The sequence below is a fragment of the Synchiropus splendidus genome, chromosome 2 (assembly GCF_027744825.2).
Source record: "Synchiropus splendidus isolate RoL2022-P1 chromosome 2, RoL_Sspl_1.0, whole genome shotgun sequence".
NCBI classification, from domain to species: domain Eukaryota; kingdom Metazoa; phylum Chordata; class Actinopteri; order Syngnathiformes; family Callionymidae; genus Synchiropus; species Synchiropus splendidus.
In genome coordinates, this window is record NC_071335.1 from 21,200,330 (window position 1) to 21,222,114 (window position 21,785).

General features: G+C 40.9%; 1 protein-coding gene across 1 annotated transcript in view; it reads left to right on the forward strand.

The window, feature by feature from the left end:
* Positions 1 to 21,785, forward strand: part of ctnna2 (catenin (cadherin-associated protein), alpha 2) — a 121,662-nt gene that overhangs the window by 68,600 nt on the left and 31,277 nt on the right. Inside the window, exons 8-9 of the mRNA XM_053855010.1 lie at positions 8,323 to 8,403; positions 10,480 to 10,632. Of these exons, the coding sequence (XP_053710985.1) occupies positions 8,323 to 8,403; positions 10,480 to 10,632 (234 nt within the window). The remainder of the gene's footprint in view (positions 1 to 8,322; positions 8,404 to 10,479; positions 10,633 to 21,785) is intronic.

The window sequence follows — 21,785 nt, forward strand, 5'->3', positions numbered from 1 at the left end:
GCTGTGCTGTCAGACGACATGAAAATCCCTCTGTGAGAGGCTCACAATCCGGCCCTCTGGAGCAGCTTGCCCACACATCACATCGGCCTCACTACTCTGGTCTGTTGCCTCATCCAGAGCCAAAGGAGCGTCTAGATTCGTGATGTGTCGACGTGCTTATCGTATGTTCAAATGAATCATGGCAAATGTCTCTGATGCAAAAGCCTGAAATGCTTGGTAGTTTAAACTGTAAAGGCATTTGTGAGGCACCTTGGGAAGTCTGCAAGCCAAACTTTTAATAGAAAGCATTTCATGGCTAGACTCTTGGCTTGTATATACCGAATGGAACTGAAATAGTACTACCAACGCCAGGGATGTGATTGACTCAAATTATACCAAAACGTTGACTGCTTATTCCACATTAAAATTCCAGGGAATATCATCGGTCTGGGAACTGATGGTGAGACTTCAGTGGTGTACATCCATTGAGAGCCGACCCTGGACAGCGCAGTTGTGGGGAAGGTCTCAGTTCTCCTCTAGTGCTTTTCTAGTTTAATATTAGACAAAAAATAGCAGGCACATCTAAAGTTGTACTGATAAAATCTGTTTCAAGCAAATTGCAAATGTACATCATTTACTACACAAATTCATTCACATAAAAGTCTATAATTCATTTTCTTCCTCCCCTGATCTAACTCATCTGCCAGTCTTCAAAACTGTTCACCGACTTGAAGAATTACAGTTTGATAAAAACACGCCTTGCGTTATTATCATTCCGTGTCTGAAGTGACCGCAGGCGACACATTATGAGCCAGATTAGGGAGCAAAAGGGGGTTGGCCCATAAAGTGGCATCAATTGCCGTGCACTTATGCCATTTACGTGTCATCTACTGACTGTGCGCATCAGCTGTGTGTTGCGCAGCGACTGATATGCGGCGAGTTTACAGTTCCTTATTCCCAGCTTCTAATGGCAGCAACACAGATATGAGGGGCTTTATGATGCTCCGTGGCCAGACTGACAAAGCCCACATGAAAGGCTGAAGAGAGATATAATCAGCTCACCCGCTCAGTCAGCCTGAGCATCCTTTGATGCTGGTGCACACTGGATCATTACCTCAAGGAAATATGTTCTTGTTTATTTCTTGCTCTGCGCAGGCCCTGCTCCTACAGCACCTCACTGGTGTCAGACATAAGGAACCTCTCTTCTTCTTTTCCCAAAACCAACCCTAATCCCTGATTAGTGCTACCTACACACTGTATCAAAACCTCGGGACCAGCTTGAGTCATCATTATCCTGGTTTACAGGAAGACAAATGTCCACATTCTCTTCGGCACATCTGATCCCTGACAACCAGCGCCGTCATGCTGAGAGCCCAAACAGTTGCCAAAAGTTTGCATGATTGGAATATTTTAGAATCCCCCTTTTTTTTTGTTTCACAGCTCCACATCCACATTTTATTTTGTTTTTTTTTTCCTTCAAGAGGGAATAAAAATAAGATGTTATTTTGCAACCTTTCTGCTTTGCAACAATACGACTCACAGCATCAGGTCACATCGTGGGGTGGTTTTGTTAGGTGTGAGTCGGTGCTCAGTATCGTATAAATGGTATAGATTTTTGGCAATAAGGTGCGAGATATATATATATATATATATATATATATATATATATATATATATATATATATATATATATATATATATATATATATATATATATATATATATATATATATATATATATATATATATACCATCATTATGTTGTGTGCCATTTGGAAACCAGAAAACATGTCAGTGGTTTCAATGGTTTTAGCTTCTCACACACAAACCATGGCCTCAAAGTCTGAGGCCATGGTTTGTAGCAGGAAAAGGCTGTTCTTGCCACAAGGGGAGGAGTTGAAGTGTCCTGGGATCTTCTTCACGAGTAAGGGGAAAGGGTAGCGAGAGATGCTGTACCGGTCTGTTGTGGTGAGGTGAGAGCTGAGCCATAAGACAAGGCTCTCGATTTATCAGTCAATTTACATAGCTAAATATAAAACTGAGCCACTGCTGACTTTTGTGTCCATGCCGTTTCCCGTATCCTCTCATTTCTCAGACATACTGCTAAGTTCTGATGGGTTGATGAGGCTTCATAAAATAGCGTCCTAATTTTCAGAGGCCACCAGATGGCGCTCTTTGTTTCGGAATCGATGAGAAGTTTCATCGAAAAAGTTGTGCAAGTCTAAACATTTTACAGCAGACAGTGCCCTCTGGTGGTTTCATCTACCCTGCAATAATACTGTTTTATGAAACTGCATTTACCACTCAGTGCTAAGGATTATTTTAAGAAATGTTTATAATGATCAATATAAAGTACAATAAAGTACTTGTTTTGAAATTCCTATGACTTAATGGGGGTACTTGATGAAGTTAAGTGAAAATAGTAATACATATAGATACTGCATGGACTCTAGTTAAACATGTTCACATTTTTTTTCTTTCAGTTTTAAAGCCTGTTGCATGCAATAAACTAGAGAATGGAGTCAGTAATAAAAGCCACGATGCTTGCTGCTGGGATTGGTGTTGGCGTCGGGGATGGGAGTCTTAGTGTTGTCCGCGAGCAGCAGGCGACCTGTGGAGGTTTCTGGACTCTGTTCCCGTTGTGCACAATGAAGTCCTTGAACGGTGACTGAGCTGCCACGGTCCTTCTGTAGTTATCTTCACTGGTGCCTGTGATAACGTCCAGGTGTTTCTTGGCCAGACATACTCTGCCTCGCCCCTGTAGTGTCCACCATGTCTTTGCTCTCCCCCACATCCTTCTGTACAATGAATTCATGTGGAGTATTATCCACCCTGTATGTGTTTTGTTCTGTCCAAAACCAAAGTCATAGATGGGTGAGAAGAAAAATGGTCCCTCCAAAATATCAATAAATGGAGGAGCTACTATTTATAACCTGTGCCTTTTAGCAGTTTGTATCCCTTGCAGGACGACGACATGTGCTGATGCAATCTCCCGAAACACTTTTTGACTGGACTCGGTGTGTTCAAGGAAACTGTAGCCCACTATGTGATGCATCCGCCGAATACCTTGAACACAAGAGCCCTTACGCCGCTAAGTCATTTCCAAACATGCGTGCACAGCTGCGTTTATGTGTGATAAACATCCTTTACTTGCTCTGCAGTGAAACAAAAATACATCAATGATACCTCTTCTCACCCCATTGACTTGCAATCCCCCCACCCCCCCCACCCCACTACAGTTCTGCTGTTGCAGATATCACAGCACTCTCATTTTCTCACCCTCTCTAACCTATTCCCAGCCTTCCCTCCCTCGCTTCTCAGCTCTCCTGCAGCCCTCCTATTGGTCCGTCCCTTGCGAGCTACTTGCTATTCAGTTCAGGGAGGATACAGGCAGCATTGCTTGAGCTCCCCGAACTGCTGCTGCAGGACTGGACTTTTTTATCCTCTTCTTTCTCTCTCTGTCTGATAACGAGACAGCCATTTTATTTTATTTTCTTGAAACGATGCACCTAGTGCCTTGGCGTCAAGCCAAGCATCCTCAACGTTTAACTCTTTCGCCTCCTGTTTCCCTTCCATCAATCCGTGATGCACCATTTCAACGGTATTGGAGTTTGACTGACTTGTATGTTGTTGAATATATATGTATATATAATTCTCAAAAGCTGGAATCGTGGGTTTTTTAACATTGATGAAACAATTACATATGAATCATCAAACCAAAAAGATGTTTTCCAAATTATTAATCGCAAATGTACTTGTCAACGAAAAGTCTTTCCTTTGTCGATTGTAATACTATGAAAAAGGAATATGCGTTTCATTTGTCTTTAAATCCACAACCACGTAACCCACCATGCGCTCAGTCAAAGCTCATTGTGTTTCCTCTTTCTAAACAAACTGCTCATTTGATAGTGAGCGTAAGCGTGATGACATCCCATATGGGCCCTGCGATTCACAGCCAACTAGGCTACAGATGCTAAAAGCCAGTGACAGGTCTAACATGAGTCTCTGTAATGAGAGAAGTAAGCAAACGACAATAGCCATTAAACATTAGCCGCCTTGTGCCAGAAGGCGTTGCGGCTTATGTCCCCGTTGTGCTGTTCTAGAGTACAATAATGATAAATGATAGAGTACTTGCCTCAGACGGCATTGTTATTGAGACGATATGAGGAACTGTGTTACACATGTCTTGAACTCAACCAGCCATCCAGGGAAACTTCATCTAAGGCACAGATACTCACCAATGCTTTACCAAGGTCGGAAATTCAACTTGTCTTGCCAGTTTAAATTAGAGTTTAAAGTTTAAATGACAAATGCCCTTTTGTTAGCCCATAACTGCGCTCACAAATATAACATCATAAGCTCAGTACTGGGGCAAAGCTCCAGTACAGTTCATTATAAAGCAAGGAAAGGACTCAATAATGTGTCTAAACAAGTAGAAATGGCCTGGCGGACCTTGATATATTTGATGCTACATACACATTCTGTGTCAGAGAGAAAAAAACTTTTTCTCTTTTTTGGCTGATCTACTCAAAAAGCTGACTGCATGACAAGTACATCTCTCTCCAATTGGCAGCGGTCCATATCTTCATATGTCCAGTCGGAACGCGTGACTTGAGTACCACGAGTTTTCTGGATTTTACTGTTAAAAACATGCTGAAACCTACCATGATCACGTCCACCTCTATGCTGCATTATGCGTTACCTGCTTGTTGTGGTGTTTCCACTTCACGCAAGATTTCATGTTTAAAAACTGACCATTTTTCTGAAGGCGTGGCGGCACACATTTACACTGTAGCACGCCATGATGATTCATTTTTATTTAACGGAAAAAGTGGTCTCTCTTTTAACAACTAATCTACATTATTTGTCTTAAATATCTTAGGCAATGAAACATTTTAATAATATTTAAAAAAAAAGAGATTTTAATATATGTTGGTATGTCATGAATAAACACCAACCAAAGTGTTTGCTGTCATGTCACGGGGAGTTTTAAGAGTAGCCAAAATTCTATTTACCCTGCACGTTTTCTTCCTCACTCTCCTTGGTGTGATCAAGTTGGTTGACAGTCTCTGCTACACATATTTAGGTTCCACTTAATGAGAACAATTTAGATTGCACCGTTTATTGCACCACAGTTGAGAGAGCACAATGTATCTTAATGAGGATCTTGCGCGCCATTATCTCTTGGTGAGTCGGGCAACATGTAGCCACAACAATCAAACCTGGGCTGCGCAGACACTAACTCAACCTCTTGTTATCAGCTCACCTTCCTCCTCAGCCAGCTGCAGACAGTGGAACCACATTGGACAGTAATTGTACCCCTCGCTTCAGCCTAATTGAATTGACAAAGAGCCGGAATTGATATCATTTAACACATTGATCTTGCCAGACAATGAGACTGAATGCCCCCGTTTCCTTCCACCACTTGCGTTTCTGACTCAGCTGGCCAATCTTTTGATTTTCCCTTTTGCATCTTGTGAATTAGCGGCTGTTTTTTTCCCCTTATTTCTTTGGCATTGGTCAATGGTGCACCACACTTCTCCAGTTCACATCCTTCGGCGAGATGCGCTGGCAACACCATGGAGAGACCGCCAGTTGCTGTGCACATTTATTGCCAGAAAACGGCAAGTTATATTTGGAGCTTTGCGTCATGAAGATGCTCAGAGCAGCTCGTCCATTAGCACGGAGTACCTTCCAACTAAACATGGAATAAAAGTATTGCCACTGCTTTCACAATAAAGCAAGGACAGGACTCAATAATGTGTCTAAACAAGTGGGAATGGCCTGGCGGACCTTGATACATTTGGTGCTACATACACATTCTGAGTCAGAGAGAAAAAACTTTTTATGGAGTGAAAATTGGGAAAGTTGTGTTGTTGGGTGTAAAAGCTATTTGTTGTGGCCAGACCTTAATATGCCGCCGTCATTTCCACATGGTGTTGACCAGGTTTGAAGTAAGTCAAATTGTTGCCATCATCGTAAGATGCGTCTCTTGTTGCGTGCAGATATCCGAGTGTGAATGAGTCAGTTTCAGCCTTCTTTTTAAAGAGCACATTTCTGACTGAGCTGTGTTGGATATTGGCATGATGCATGAGCAAACCTGACTCATCGCTATGAGGAATCTTATTTATAAACTTTATGATGTGAAATTAATGTGTGGTGATGGGAACAGGGAGCCGCTCCTTGCGTCTATTTTACGCACCATTGGCGTGTTGATTAAATCTCAGTCGGAGTTGAATTGTGACTGCCCTCCGATGTTTTAAGTGCAACTGATAATTCGTAACTCTGGATGCCATTTCCTGAGGACCCCAAACATGGAACAGAACACTATATATAAAACACTACAAGTTCCTTATTCTCCAAGAGTGGCATCTGGATTTTTTTCTTGTCATCCACACCTGAAAGACTGGCCACTCTCTTGACACATTCCTATACTCTACTGTATAGCTACTGATCCCGTCAATGCCCAAGGGATTTCACAAGCATGTAGCACATACCTGCTCGAATGTTTACATTATGATATATGATCACAAAGTAAGAGAACGCAGAGCGTAGGAGTACTGAGTTCACATGGTCGCCCTCAGCACTTCCATAGAAGAGCCGCACAAACACAGAGAGGATTTAGAAGTATGCGGCAACAGCCACATATGCAATACCACACAGTATGTATTATATATCATATATGAATGTTTGGTCTCTCTTTGGAGCTACCAATGTGTAGATAGATGGATAGATAGATAGATAGATAGACAGACAGACAGACAGACAGACAGACAGATAGATAGATACATAGATAGATAGATAGATAGATAGATAGATAGATACATAGATAGATACATAGATAGATAGATGGATCATAGATGGATAGATAGATGGATGATAGACAGACAGACAGACAGATAGATAGATAGATACATAGATTGATGGATCATAGATAGACAGACAGACAGACAGACAGACAGATAGATAGATAGATGGATCATAGATAGATAGATATATAGATAGATAGATAGATGGATCATAGATAGACAGACAGACAGACAGAAAGACAGACAGACAGACAGACAGACAGACAGACAGACAGATAGATAGATAGATGGATCATAGATAGATAGATAGATAGATAGATAGATAGATGGATCATAGATAGACAGACAGACAGACAGATAGATGGAAAGATAGATAGATGGATTTTTGGGGGCAAAACAATGTCTGTTTAAAGTAGAAATCATCCTTGCATTAATGCTGACCTATAGTTCAGATCTAAGGCCCATGATTAGTCAGTGAGCTTGTGACATGCTTTGAACTGTCCTCTGAAACGTTCCACTAAATGTCCTTTTTAATATTTGGCACCGAGTCCATCCCTTAGGTCCCTTAATGAGACGCGCACTGTGGGCATCACAATGACTAATGTTTCCATGGCATCTGCTTTGGCAAGAGACCTCAATGTCTCATACAGCAACTGACAAAAAAATCTGTTTTCCTCTTTGCTCAAATACATAAACAAAACATGTATATGTACAAAACAAATAGGGCTCTGGCCTACTCTCTGGATTTTACTCTTTCAGGTTTGGGGTTCTGTTGGTGATACAGATGGCCCAGCGTACTCGCAGAGATTCAGGCTTGTTTGCTGGACCCGAAAATGCAACCAAGACAATATAAAGCTGCTTTTCTCCCTAAGGGAAAGGCTGAACTTACAATTTCTTATAGACTCGAAACTGAGTTTGATTCCTGATTTCAAATGTGCCCTAATCGCCAACTCAAACTCCAAAACAAACCCAGCAGTTTGGATATATGCCACCCAACATCAACGGATATGCTCATCTCGAACCTCGAAGTTGTTGATCACATTGACCCACCCTGGATTCTTCTCCACTCGCACGCCCCTTCAAAGGCATACACCAGATAGTGTTGTATCCAACTAGTCCTCTGGTGTGTTTACCATGGTTGAGACCCAGATACAGATAGTGATTTGAATTAAACATTGCTATTTTTTCCTAACTGGAGAACACCATATATGTTCAACGCGCTGTGATGACGCCGACTAGAAGGTTGTTGATCCAAAGTCTCTTACCGCCACTCAAAGAAATTGGCAGGGCCTGGAAGTGACTCACACACTGGAATTGGCGCGGCTAAAATTGATACTTGCCAGACATACTTGATCCTGCAGCTGTTTAACTGACTCAGTCAACATTAAAAACTGCAAACCCATGTTCCGTTCTGTGACCACAACCTCGGTGGTCATTGCCAGGAAATGGAATCCAAATCCTAAAATGACTTGAGTGACACTGCGACTTGTATAGACGGATCTGAATGATATGATTTTCTTCTTCTTCTTTGCAGACTGGGAGGAAGGAGAAAGGAGACCCCCTGAACTCGGCTATCGACAAGATGACCAAAAAGACAAGGGACTTGCGTCGACAGGTGACGATTATTTTATTTTTATTTATTATAATTTATTTGAATACATTCTTGCCTGATAAACCAACAGGTTTTTTTCCACACCAAAGGCCTGCCATATCCGTGCAACATTTGGAGGGCTGTCTGACAGGCTGGCTGCTGTCTGTGACAGGTTGCTGTATTGATTCAGGGGTTTGGTTTGACAGGATGGGCGGTCTGTTTGAGCTTTGAGATTAGGAGGGAGGGTAAACTTTCACATGGGGGCATTGTCTGAACCTGTGATACTGTAATCATGTCAACATGTTCAGAAAATCAGCGGTGCTGTGTAGAGACAGTGGAACTTTCAGTGGGGTGGAGAAGTGTGTCCTGGTTAAATCCCTGGTCGGGGAAGGAGGAGTGGAACATTAGAAGCGACAAGAAACACTGAAGGTTTGTGAGACGGGGGTCGGTGCAACTGAACAAAACTCATTGTAATATGAATCTTTAACTTGTACAATGCAACGTAGCGCAAGTGAGTAGAAAAATACTCGTTGGAAAATAGCGAGCACCAGTTTTCAGGAGCGAGGCAGATCCAGAATAAAATCATATCGGGTCATAAAAGGGCAGCTTTAAAGTACATTAAAGGGAGGAGATTCTCTGGATTGCTGGGTGAGATCCTGCTCTTGACTTTAAGGATACAGCAGGTAGATATTAGAATTCAACATGGCCCTCATCGCGGGTTATTGATGCTGACAGCTCAATATTTAGTATGTAATACTACTAGTTGGAAAGAAATGGCCAGAGCAAGTGTAATAGAGAGTTTTTGGTTGATATAAATAAGTGTGTGAACGACACTCTTGTCCTTTCCCTTCATTGGTATTCCAAAGGTAACCAAGACAAAGTTGCTGAAAGTGAGCCATGTGTTCTTCCTTTCTGCCATTCGCCGACAATAAAGGCATTTGTCCTGTCATCTCTCCGGGCTCTTCCATGACTGATGGCTGATTCCAGGATTTCCCAGTGCGCCGCTGCCTCATACGTCTCGATCTTTGTTTCCCCCCGTCTCCTCCTCAACACTAAAGTCATTTCCATTCCTGCTATTAGTTTGTTAATGAGTGCAGCTGTTTTCAATGGTTGGAGGTTATCGTGTTAAGGCGGAACAGCTGCTGTGGTTCCCGATTTTTTTTTTTTAATCAATAACTCTTCGAGCAACAACTGAAGTTTGTTCTTCTGCAAAAATGTTTTCAGAGACAGGGAAAGTTTCATTAGCTCTGGGTGCTTTGATGAAATGACTTCATGGCCACTACTTGCTTAATGAATAGTATTTTTAAAGCGATTGAAAGTTCAATGGTTGGCTGTTAGTGGAGAGGTTCGGTGTTTAATTCTTCTCAGCTCTATTGGAGTCACAGTGGGCTGGATGCTATCCCAGCTGTTCAGGTCGCCAATTCAATTTTTGGACTGTAGGAGGAAACAGGAGTGTCCGGAGAAAATCATGCAAACACAGAGGGTCCACAGACAAAGACTCCACGCTGAGTAGCCTCAAGCCGGGGTCGAACCTTCGACCTTCTTGCGACAGTACGAGGCCCACTTTGTAAATTCATGTTCAAATCTAAACATTTCCTCTTGTATTTGAAGGTAAAACAACGATATCTATCCCATGTATGTTCATTTCACTACAACAGAGGGACAGAGAATAGAAGAAGGAAGTGATCAAAACGCTGGGAGATTCAGTAGGAGTTTTGTGTGGGCAAAAAATGCTGACCGTGCAGAAGAACCAGTGACCCTGGAAATCATTCATCTTTATCATTTCTCCATGTGGCCCCTCCATCCGAATCAGTTACACTGTGGTGCGTTCATGAGTCATCTCTACCCTTTACCTACGTGACTGTGTGCTCAGAAAAAGCGATGATCTTGCAGATATGCTCATTGGAACAATAACTATTTGAATGCCTATTTCATGTTTCTACTAGTCTGGATATTAATGAATGTGCTCTGTTGAATTGATGGTTTTGGTTGGAGATACAATGGTTCTTCACATTTCTCAAGACCAGAAACTCCTGATGAATGTTACCATGATGCTCTTCTTTTTCTACTTGCTGATATTTCTTCTCCTTCTTACTGCAGCTGAGGAAGGCAGTGATGGACCACATCTCCGACTCTTTCCTGGAGACCAACGTTCCTCTGTTGGTGCTTATTGAAGCAGCGAAGAGTGGGAACGAGAAGGAGGTCAAGGAGTACGCTCAGGTGTTTCGTGAACATGCCAACAAGCTTGTTGAGGTCAGTCATAAATAATACATCTGTACTGGCAACTCACATTAACGTGCATGCTTACACACAGGCACACGCACACACCCACCCGCACACACACACACATTTTTGTAATGACACTGATATTCGTGTGTATGAATAAAAGACAAATAAAATGATCCAGCTGAATGTATAGCTCACATTTCAGAAAGTCAACGGTAAGGCAGCCATGTTTAAATGTTAATGACACGACGTAGAAGAAGTGGCAGTGACCCTGCGGCATCTGACAGGAACATGCTTGTCACATTTCAGCTGAACACGTTCTTCAGAGAATTGTCTGCTTAAAGACATCCATTTAGCTTGCTGCTGCGCAATCTCATCCCCCCTTTATTTACCAGGTGAAAAAACTCAATACCTGTTTTTTTTGTCACATATTAGTCATGAATCCAGAACAGACTGAATTGCGCTCTGAGATTTTAAATTGTGCACCTCATTTTTTTTCTTTGGTGTTGAGTTAAAATGTAAAGCTTTCATTTTCATGAACATAATAACGTAACATATAACTTCTATGCGCCATTCTTGACATTTTAAAATACATTTTGTTCATTTCTCCTCGTGCTTTTGAATGAACAAAAAATTATTTCACGGATTTTGAAAGCATAACAATATGAAGTTACAAATATTCCTTCAGAGGTTTTAAGCAACACATTATTGGACACAAATCATAACTCACAGATTCGTATGCCACAAACACCAGGCAGCGCTCTTCTAGCTGGGCCAGTGAATTATGTGTTTGGAACTATGATAATTGCCATCACAAATAACATTTTGAAACTTTCATTTGCTTGCATTCGAGAATAAAACGCTGTTGATCATGAAAATGTGAATGAAGAGCCTGAGGGCAGCCGAATGTGTTAGATGGCGTTTCAAGACTGAAATGATCATATTTGCGCACATGTGTAATGGGGTGTCTTTAATAGACAAATATGATGTCGAACATTTTATTTATTTTTTTATTTTTTGAATGGAGTATAGTTTGGTTCTCCTGGAGTGTGAAGTGACCTCTTGACTTTGCTTTGAGCAAACACCATACTGACCTTTCTTGACCTCAGCTCAGTGAATTATGTTTTCGACTGCACTTGTTTGCCAATGAGGTCACATCCAAATAACTGTCCTCTCTGTGCCAAGCTTGAAACTTTTTTATATTCTTGGATTTACAAAAAAGGCCTTTCCTTTGTGATACAATTTGAGGATGCTTGACCTGTAGAAAGGGCCTGATCCTGCAGCTTTTTGGACTTGTGTGTGCATGCTTTTATTCCGTACACTTGGTACTTTGGGATCATGGGGTTGCTCCGTTTCACTTGTGCCACCACAAATCTCGTAAATGGTGAGCAGGCTTTCCGCCAGGGATTTTCCGCCGATAACCGCCATGTTCATGTCCACCTCCATGATGTGTCATGTGCTCTCCACTTGTTTCGATGTTTCTACTTCATTTAAATATGTTTGCTCACGTGAGATCTTATCTTTGAAACTCGATCATTTGTTAGTCAATATGTGGCAGAAAGCCTGGTGAGATCACCCACGCAGAATCTCTGAATTTATAATCTTGTCTCTCCACGTGTTGTTGATGATTCTTGTTGTTAAGGAGATGCAGTGGAGGTTATGTTTTTTCACCTTAATAACAGCCAAACAAAGGATTGGACCAAAGCAGAATAAAGCCATCGCTGTCAAACTTGAGAGGCGGAAATAGTTGGTCTTCTGCCACCATTGTGGGCTGATGATGACTCCATAAGAGGAAAATTGGAAAATAAAATGATCTCCAAGTCTGGAATGATTTGTTCCGATGATCCGGTCTCTTTGAAAAGAAGGTAGAGTCCTCAAGATCCAAATGCCTGCAAGGAGATTAGACACTCATATCTGCACCGCAGCTCTCTCTCTCTCTCTCCTTCCTTTCCTTCAGACCGTCACAATCTGATCATCTGCTGCTGTGTACCTGTCCGATGTCTCCCCGCAAACACGACCTCTTGTATAACTGTAATGTGCTGCACATTAAACATGATACCAGCCTCTGCAGAACAGCATGTAAATGAGGTGACCTTTACAAGTCTCAGTAAATAAAGTAATGCAACCACGGCAAGACAAATGTTTCTTTAGTCCTGTACTTCAGCTGCACGCACTTCTTACAGCGGCAGAGGTTTCAGTTTGTAGCCAAGGTTGCTTAGACGTGAACGTGCTGTTGACAATTTCACGAAAATGAAGGCTTGTTTTTCTGCTCTTTGTCTATTTGGGTTAATCAGCCACTTCAGACTTTATGAATTTATTTTTGCATTTCTTTCATCGTGTCTGTTGTAGTGTTGCACTAAAGTGTCCCACTTTTTTTTTTTTTGCTGATTTATTCATTGGATTTGTCCAAATAGTAGCTAAAAAAACAAAAAAAGTAAAAAAGAAATTAGATTTTCTCTTGTGATTTGAGGTTGAAAGGCTGTGGTGTATTTATTAATTCAGAACTCGATGAGTTCGTACTCTCCCGTCGCGTGAGTTCAGGCTTGTCATCCAACACAATGCGCATTTTATTACACCCCATTTAACTCTCAGTGTGTGCTGTCGTTACAAGTACAAACTCCCATGTCCAATGTAGCACAAGCAAATGCACACCAATGGGGGAGGTTGTGCATATACCACTGTATTCATGACTGTATAGTAAGCAGTAATTGTTTACCAGTGAACGGCCTGAAGGATGCACTATTGCGTTCTGTATGCTGCATCTTGTACCTCAGACTACACACAATCTTAAGTTACATCACACAATAAATAGAAGTAAAACAACCTAAAAAAAACAGTAAATATTTATATCCAATGGCTGGTTTTCATGGGGGTCCATGAAACTACTGTCATTTACCATAAATTCTGGACTATAGAGCGCACTTGAATATTATCTGCACCCACTAAATTTTAGCAGGAAAATAGATCTTCTTCATCCATAAGCCGCAGGTGCAGCGGTGCTGTCTGCGCTGTAGAAATGCCAGTCTTGCACCCGGCTTACAAATGCATGAGGATCACTTCTGAACTAGTTTTGAAAACAAGGTGCAGCATGGAGACTGACTCATGAAACAAACTCATCCATGTTCTGAACTTGGACCATGAACTCTTCTCATCTTTTATTGACATTGTCCAAAGATCTGAGACAGCAGCCACGTTAAGGTAAATAAAACGCCATGAGGCCTTTTTTGCCTGTAAAAATCCAAGCATTAGCCCCGTTGTTGTACAAGTTGGAGTGTTCAGACCGCAAGAAAAAAAGTAGCTGCTTATAGTCTGGAAATCACAAAGAGAATACTCTTACCTACATGTAGTGATCCTTTATCTGTGAGTGCTCCTCATTTTGTCCTCTTTATTCTCATTTGGACTGGGTAGTCCAAAACGGAAAGTATTTCCATATGAAAAATGCTCTTACCGTTTCCACATGTTTTTTTTTTTATTTAGTTTTTATACATATGAATGTTCAGGCTGGTTGGCTTCTATAGCGGGGACAAGCTTGACAAATGCACATGCTGCATGCAGTACATTCAATTTTCCTCGTCTTCGTCTTTGATGGCGAGCCCTTCTCTGGCCATCATTTTGTATATTAAACTTTATCATCCACATAGAGCTCCCTTAATGGATGTGGAGGAGTGTGCTGAGGGGATTTCTGGCTCCTTTTTTAGAGCGAAAATTGACTCTTTGTAGTCTGCTGATAGAGCTTTAAAAAAAAAAAAAAACGTCCATTTTACTCTAAGATGTATATGAATTCAAACTTTGAACTCCTCAGACATGCACTGCATTATACCAGATTTAATTTATTTATTTTTGGTTAATTCAATATAAAGAAGTTGGATTATGAGTCAGTGGCTGGGCGACAGTGTAGATAAAGGTAAAAATTAACGTCAGTAAAGTTACCGTGATTTTTTTCTTTGGAACTGTAAATGAGTCCAAGTGAATACTAGTCACTTTTTGTGACAACAGCAGCACAAAGAGTAAAGGTGAATCCACCAACTGAAAGTGGTTGATGGTTCTACACAAATATTCTTCAAAGGAGGAAATAGAAAGAACAAAGGCTCCATGAAAAACACATGTGGTTGTTTTTGTTCTGCCCTTTTGCCTGGACCCAACACATGGTTAAGCCTCAATTTGAGGATGAATTCTTCAAACTAACTGGGTCATTATAATTGAGTGTAAGTTTGGTTCAGAGTCCTGGTTAAGGTTGCCGTGTGTTTTAGATGGTTACGCTCAGGGTAAGAGCGTGATGTTAAAAAGTGCACCCCAGTAAGATGTCGCAAGTGTTTGTGTCTGTTCCATTTTTTTGGAAGCTTTTATAGACACAATGAATACAACTACCCACATAGATTAAATGGCATTGAGTCCCAAATGTGTGGTTTAGAGAAGCACAATGTATTTTATGGTGATGTAAGCGTTGTTTGAAAGGAAAACAGCCCTGACTCGGAAACTATATGTCTCCTTGAAATATAGCAGAAAGGGCGACTTCAACAAGTTATTAACAACGGCGTGGAGATTCACGTGACTCAATGGCGAATAAATCGACGTGGAGGCTGCTGTCCCTTTGAAAGTAGAACAATCCGCCACAATGACAGAAGAAAAATTAGCTCCTCAATTCCTTCCAAGCCGTGTTGCAAATGCAGAAGTGAAACAAATCTCCAAGGAGCTCCCTTGTGCCCTCCTTCCCTTCCCCGAGGTGGAAAGCCCTAGTTTGAGTGTTCACTTACATCATCAAAGGGCCCCACTGTCTCATGTAATATTAACATGTGCTAAATCAGTGGCAAACAGCAGCGGTGATGTTTACACAGCATTAGCGCAAGCCTCTAAAGCCACATAGAGAGGGGCTGTTTTTGTGTTTCAGAGATGAAGAAAGCTTCGACACCCATGAGGAGTGAGGAGATTATGAAATGTATGGCTCGGCTCTTTTCAGGGCATCTGGCAGCCGGCTGGCTTGGAACGTGTCAGTGAGAGAAGCTCAACATTTCAATGTGGATGTGCGTTTTTGCGTCAATGATTTTCATAAAGAAAATTAAAATTAATTACAAAAAAAAAAATCTTATTAGCTGTTCAATTTTTGATGATTATTTAATAATCTTAATGGAGTTGCGACTCAGTCACACTTTCTCTTTTGCTTTGCGTAGCAATGTAACTAATTGCTGTAAAATGGTGTATGCATGGGAGTCACACAAACTCAAGTAGAGTTTGTCAAAAGTGCGTAATGGTTTTGTGGAACAGTGATGTGGCCTCTGGGACGCTCCTCTCAAAGCGCTTGTCAGCTAATTGGCGCATGTCTCAGATTTAAAGGCTTAGCTTTGTGGGATTGCCTGTAGATATAAAAGCAATTCATATTTATGACTTTTAACTGAAGCTTTTAGGATTCCAACCGCTGGCTTCCACAGAGGCTCAGACATGTGCTGCAGTCAGTGAAACTGCCTGCGCTAGCCTGTCAAAAAAGGTTATGGAATACTGTTAAGACAATATCACTCACGATATTTGGCAAAAGATACAGACACAGCTGTGTTACTGTAACACCTGGGATCTTTACAGTCGGGACTGTATAGTTGAAAGAACGCTCTCTGTTCAGCGGAAAGCTGTCGACTGAGTTAACTACAAGAAATAGGCGTGAAAGATTTGAAGCTGGAGAAAACAAAGTATAAAGAGTGTGAAGGAGTGCAACAAAAAGTTGGCGTGTTTTATGTGGAATGAGATGATTTGTGTTTCAGACGTGATTTTTTTATGCCATATCAGTGCCATATTTTCCTTCAAGTCATTTTTCTTTTTTTGTCAAGACTTTTGACACTGCATTATTCAACTCAGTGTCTGCTATGAGGACTTCCATAGGCATTGACAGGCTTTCCAGTGGACTCATTTGAAGTATGATGGCAACAGTGGTGTCAAAAAATTCAGACTCACTAAGAAACCATCTTTTAACAACACAGTTTGGCTCCATTGATACATGTTTAACATTTATTTATTCACTGTTTAGCTCTCTCTAGACAGTAGAATGAAAAATCCTTCAAAATCCCACTGGAACTCGATGGTTATCCAGATCATACTGTAACTGTATGAATGTGTTCTTAGTAACATAACATATATTTCCAGATTTTTTTTTTTATCCATTCAAAGGGTTACCAGTTGTTTGCTGACTGACATGAACAGTTTCATGCCGAAACACAGCCTCTTTCTGGGCGGTGGTAAAGCCATTCGTTGCGGGCATTCAAGCTTTTTTTTTGCATATACATATGTGATTGAATAATGGGAACACAGCATTCAGTCGACATTCATCTGTGACAGACTTAAATCGGATCGAAAAGCTTTTGATGTATTCGCAGCCGTCTTGGTTTAGTCAAATCACCTGGAAATTAAGTCCATTAGTCACACAGTGCTTCATTTGGCCCCTTTCTTCATACAGCTCTGAAGGCTTCCATTCAGGAATAAAAGAGAGTTGGCCGTCTTCGGAAATGGAGTGGGAATGAGACAAAATGCTTGGTGGTGCAGAGAAAAGGTCATCAATTCTCATTATGGAAAAACAGATTATCTCCCCACTGTTGTCTTCTGTGATACAGACGCTGAGATATGCGTACGATCCCGGGCAACGTCGATGTTTAATTAGTCTTGGAAAAAACATATATATATATGTATGCAGGGGGCTGGTGCTTTGTCCCAGATAGCTTATTACAACTGAAGTGCCATGCATTGCAGGTCTTGTCTCTTGGGAGGTTGTACTGTGCCCTTTCTAATGCAGCAATGATGTTCATCATATGGAACGTGCCATCTCTGGGCTAGATTCATTTATACTGCTGAGTTCCAGATAATGGTCATGGAAACATAGCATCACTGTGCCTCTTATCTCATGTGGACAGAGGATAGAATAATGATCCTTCAGATGGATGCGTCTTGCACACCATTTTTTTTTTGTGTGAACATTTCACAGATTTTTTTTAATTCTTCGAACCTGTTGTATTTCAGCGAAAACCTGAGAAAAACGGTGGCTTTTATTTGTTTCGGAAGGAGGTTGATTTTTCCAAAGTTTCGCTTGGGACGAGGACACGTTTGACAAATCGAAGCACTCGTTGTTGACACGTCGCATACCCAAACATCATCCAACATGGCCGACTATTTGATTGTCTTCATATCCCGGTCCTTCACGACAAAACTCCAACAGTTATAAAGATGTTTGGAGGACAATAAATGCGGTATAATCGAACTTATACCGACGTTGAGGACCGTGTCGGCACAAAAAGGTGGATAAATACAAGTGTCCACCCACTCCATGTAAACTGAAGGAAGAGCTCTCTTGCTGACCAGCAGACAGCCTTGTCTATGCTTTCCTTCCACACAATTTCCCATAAACACACGTCCCTCTTCCACACAAAAACAGTTTAACAGTCACATTATGTCAAATTCTACAATATTCCATGTAAGTTCAGCCAATTCATAAGACCCCATTGTTTGCTGTGACTTGCCTGCCACCAATGTTTATGTATTTAGTTGTGTCGCACCTGATCTGTATAGACAGACGCGTCCGTATTCACAGTTTTACGCCGTTTATTCGCGTCATCCTTGGTGTGCAAAGACCTTAAGTTTGAAGTCTGTGCATCATTTCTTCACAAGCAATGAATTCTGCACATTCATCACCAAGTTCAAGTTCAAGTTCAAGTCAATATCTGATGCTATTGATGTGGACCCTTCCTTAAATTAAAGCGTATTTTAGTCTCTTTCAGAAAATCATGCATTTGGTTTTCATAATTCAGCACGTCAAGACAGTTTTACAGCCTTTCCTCCCTTCCTTGTGACCATTTCACACCCAAACAGATTTGTTTCATCAAGTTTTAATGTAGGCAACAGAATCTGGCAGTTGAGTTGACTCAAAATGTCACACATTTGGTGAAGATGTCCTGCCTGCTCTACTTGTGTGTGAGGCCTATATTTCAAGCTGACCGTGTGCTATTTCTGTTCACCAGCTGACAGCTGATTTCTGGTCCCAATTTCTGGTTTCTGGTAGTCAGACTACGGCGTCTTCACTTTTGCGACCTCTGCTTAACCGGTTCTCCTTTGCGTGTTGGCTTAGAACAAAGCAGTCTTGCAACTAGAGCTATGTTATGATGATGTGTGCAAAAGTATAGAACATGTTTCTAATGCTCAGCTCTGGACCAAAACTATCTATAAGCTCAGAGGTCACTTGCAGGTCTTGTCGTATCCTCATCATTAAACCGTGACTGAAACATTTTTCTTAGTGCTGTCAAATGCTAACATGTTTTTGAAAAGGTTGAATCACATTAATTTTCATCTTTTCTTACACTTTATTCATATCAACGTGGTTGCATAATATAGATATACAATGTAATACAATTTAATGGTCTAGAGTGCAATTGAATGTTGTCCATCTCCATCGTGTTTTTCACGTTTTAACTTTTCCATATTTATTCTTCCTCTTTCATCACGATGGTTATGGTCACACAACATGCAATTAACCACGGGATCAAATGCTTTCGCACTAGTTACGTTCTATTTGTGCCTTTATTGGCTCATAATTGCCAAGCATGGATGTCATGCTAAGTATACGGAAAGGCCAGAGGGGATCAGCAATGCCTGCTAAGCTGGTCTGAGTCACAGGGCATTGTCATTGGATTAATGGAGCACGAAGAGCTATGCATCTACTCTGGCGTGTGGGGTTTTGATGGGTTAAGTAAGAACGCGTGAGATGCACACGCACACACACACACACACACACACACATATATATATATATATATATATATATATATATATATATATATATATCTTTTCAGATGTGACTAGTACTTGGAAAAAAATAAGTTTTTGTGTTTTACACAACTGAGAGGCATGATATTGATGATATTTTCAAGTGAGAGGGCGGTATCTAATGGCTTATTCATGGTCTTGTCCTTCTAAACTGAGCTTTGGTTTGTGTTGTTAATAAGTAATGAGTAAGTGATTCAAAGCCTTCCTTCCTTTCTATCCGAACATCATGAAGTTGCTCTCTCGTTCTTCATTTGGTTCTGTGTTTGGAAAGACGTGCAACTAAATGTGCAGCAGTGGTTGAGTCCGCAGCGAAGCAGCGTATCATTATGTGAGACAAAGTCACGCTGATGGAAACACACACTTGGATTTAGAGTCAGGCGTCAACTTGGCTGTTGTCCTCATCGAAACACTAATGCTTTTTTTATTGTTAGCATTTCATTGATTTCAATTGATTGTTTGAAGGAATTCACACTCCGTTTGAGTCTTAATGTGCTTCCACTGCGCAGAGGTGGGCAGAAGTAAATATCACGAGACATGCTATGCAGTGCATATGATGCTGCAGTCGGCCAACTGTTGTGAGTCTGGTCTTTTAAGCAGGACACAAACACAAACCAGGAGGTGTCGAGGTCGGCTGTCAAACGAGAGAGTCTGAGGTGAGAGCTTCAGATATTGTGGTCGTGGTGATGAAACACCTACCACTCCTAATTTTATAAAACCATCATTTCCAAATTACATTCCATCTGAAGATTTCAGGCTTCATAATAATCTGCAACCCTGGGCAAACATTATGGCTGCTTCTTAATGAACTAATAGCCAAAGCCAAAAGCTTTTGGTGACTGGAAATTTGAATTTGTCTGTACTCTGGGCCATTAAACTCTGCAGTGTCTTTTTATTAAAATAGATGTATAGACCTAAAAACAGACCTAAATGCTGGGGCATTTATATATATATATATATATATATATATATATATATATATATATATATATATATATATATCGTTGGTTTTATTTTATCAGATATATATATATATATATATATATATATATATATATATATATATATATATATATATATATATATATATATATATATATATATATATACTGTATATATAGATCGGTAGATAGATAGATAGATAGATAGATAGATAGATAGATATAAAATATTTATTTTCCACTCTGTGTTGTATTTCCAAAACTTCCCTTCAGTAAAGTAATAGTCCCAACCACGGATGGTTATCTTAACTGGTATAAGATGATCCTTTGTGTTTGAGGTGTGGTCAGATGGAATTATTCCTGATGGTGAATGGGAGAAACAAGAAAGGACAGGGGTATTTTTGGACATTTATTGAATCGATGGCCATAAAAATGTATTTAATCATAGAAGTGAGAGAAGTAAATCTCACACTTACTGTACTTCCATGAGCATCAGACATGTTCCTGTCACAACCTCAACGCTCATGTCCACTTCCATGTTGTGTATTGTCCGTTGTTGTGCTGTTTCCGCTTTGTTTTATCATGAAGGAGAAGCTCTTCATATCATCTCATCTCACCTGTGTCGATAGGATTGCCAGCCTATTGGGAGGGAAGGCCCTGTTTAGAGTTTATGAGCCCTGGTTTGGTTCACTGAAAGAAAACAATTTTCTACTGCAGTCCTTTCTGTGTAGTGTTGGCCTGTTATCCGTGGGCTAGCGTGGGTTTTTCTGTGGGCTCTCTGGTTTCCTCCCACGGTCCAAACACATACAGAGGTTAATTTGCGACTCTAAACTTAGCGTAGGTGTCTCCCCCTGGGACAACAACAAATAAGTGCATGAGGCATGACTAAAGGTTACTCTTGCTTTTCATAACTATCTATACATGTGCTCTGCGCCTGACTAGGTTTAAACCCTTTTCAATAGGAGGGGAGAGGCTGTATACGGTGCTGAATATTTCAGTGGTTTCACCATTTTGGATTCCTTTGTATCTCTTTTAAATAACTTATGCTGCGGTGGGACTGTGTTTGAATAGATTAAAAGAAACAACCAGGTCCATTTTCATAATTGTGTTTTGGTGCCAAGACCAAATGCTTGGCGAGCACTCTTAGAGATGGCGCGTGGGATGCAGAAGGAGCGAGCAAAGATAAATCAATACTTTAGTTGAAATAGCCCTATAGCTGCTTTTCTTGTCAGGAAATGAGGGATGGGAAGTCACTCTGGGGCGGGCTGTCTTGACCAATAGATGTCTGGCTTGCAACCAGCTGGAACTGCTATGCCATGACCAAAGTTAGGCTGCTGCTTTCATCGCTGGATCTTCACCTAATGTACAGAGAAGTGGGCTCTGCTGCTCCTACTTTGAATGGAGTATATTGCAAGAAATGCAAGACAAGGCAAGAATGCCATACTTGCA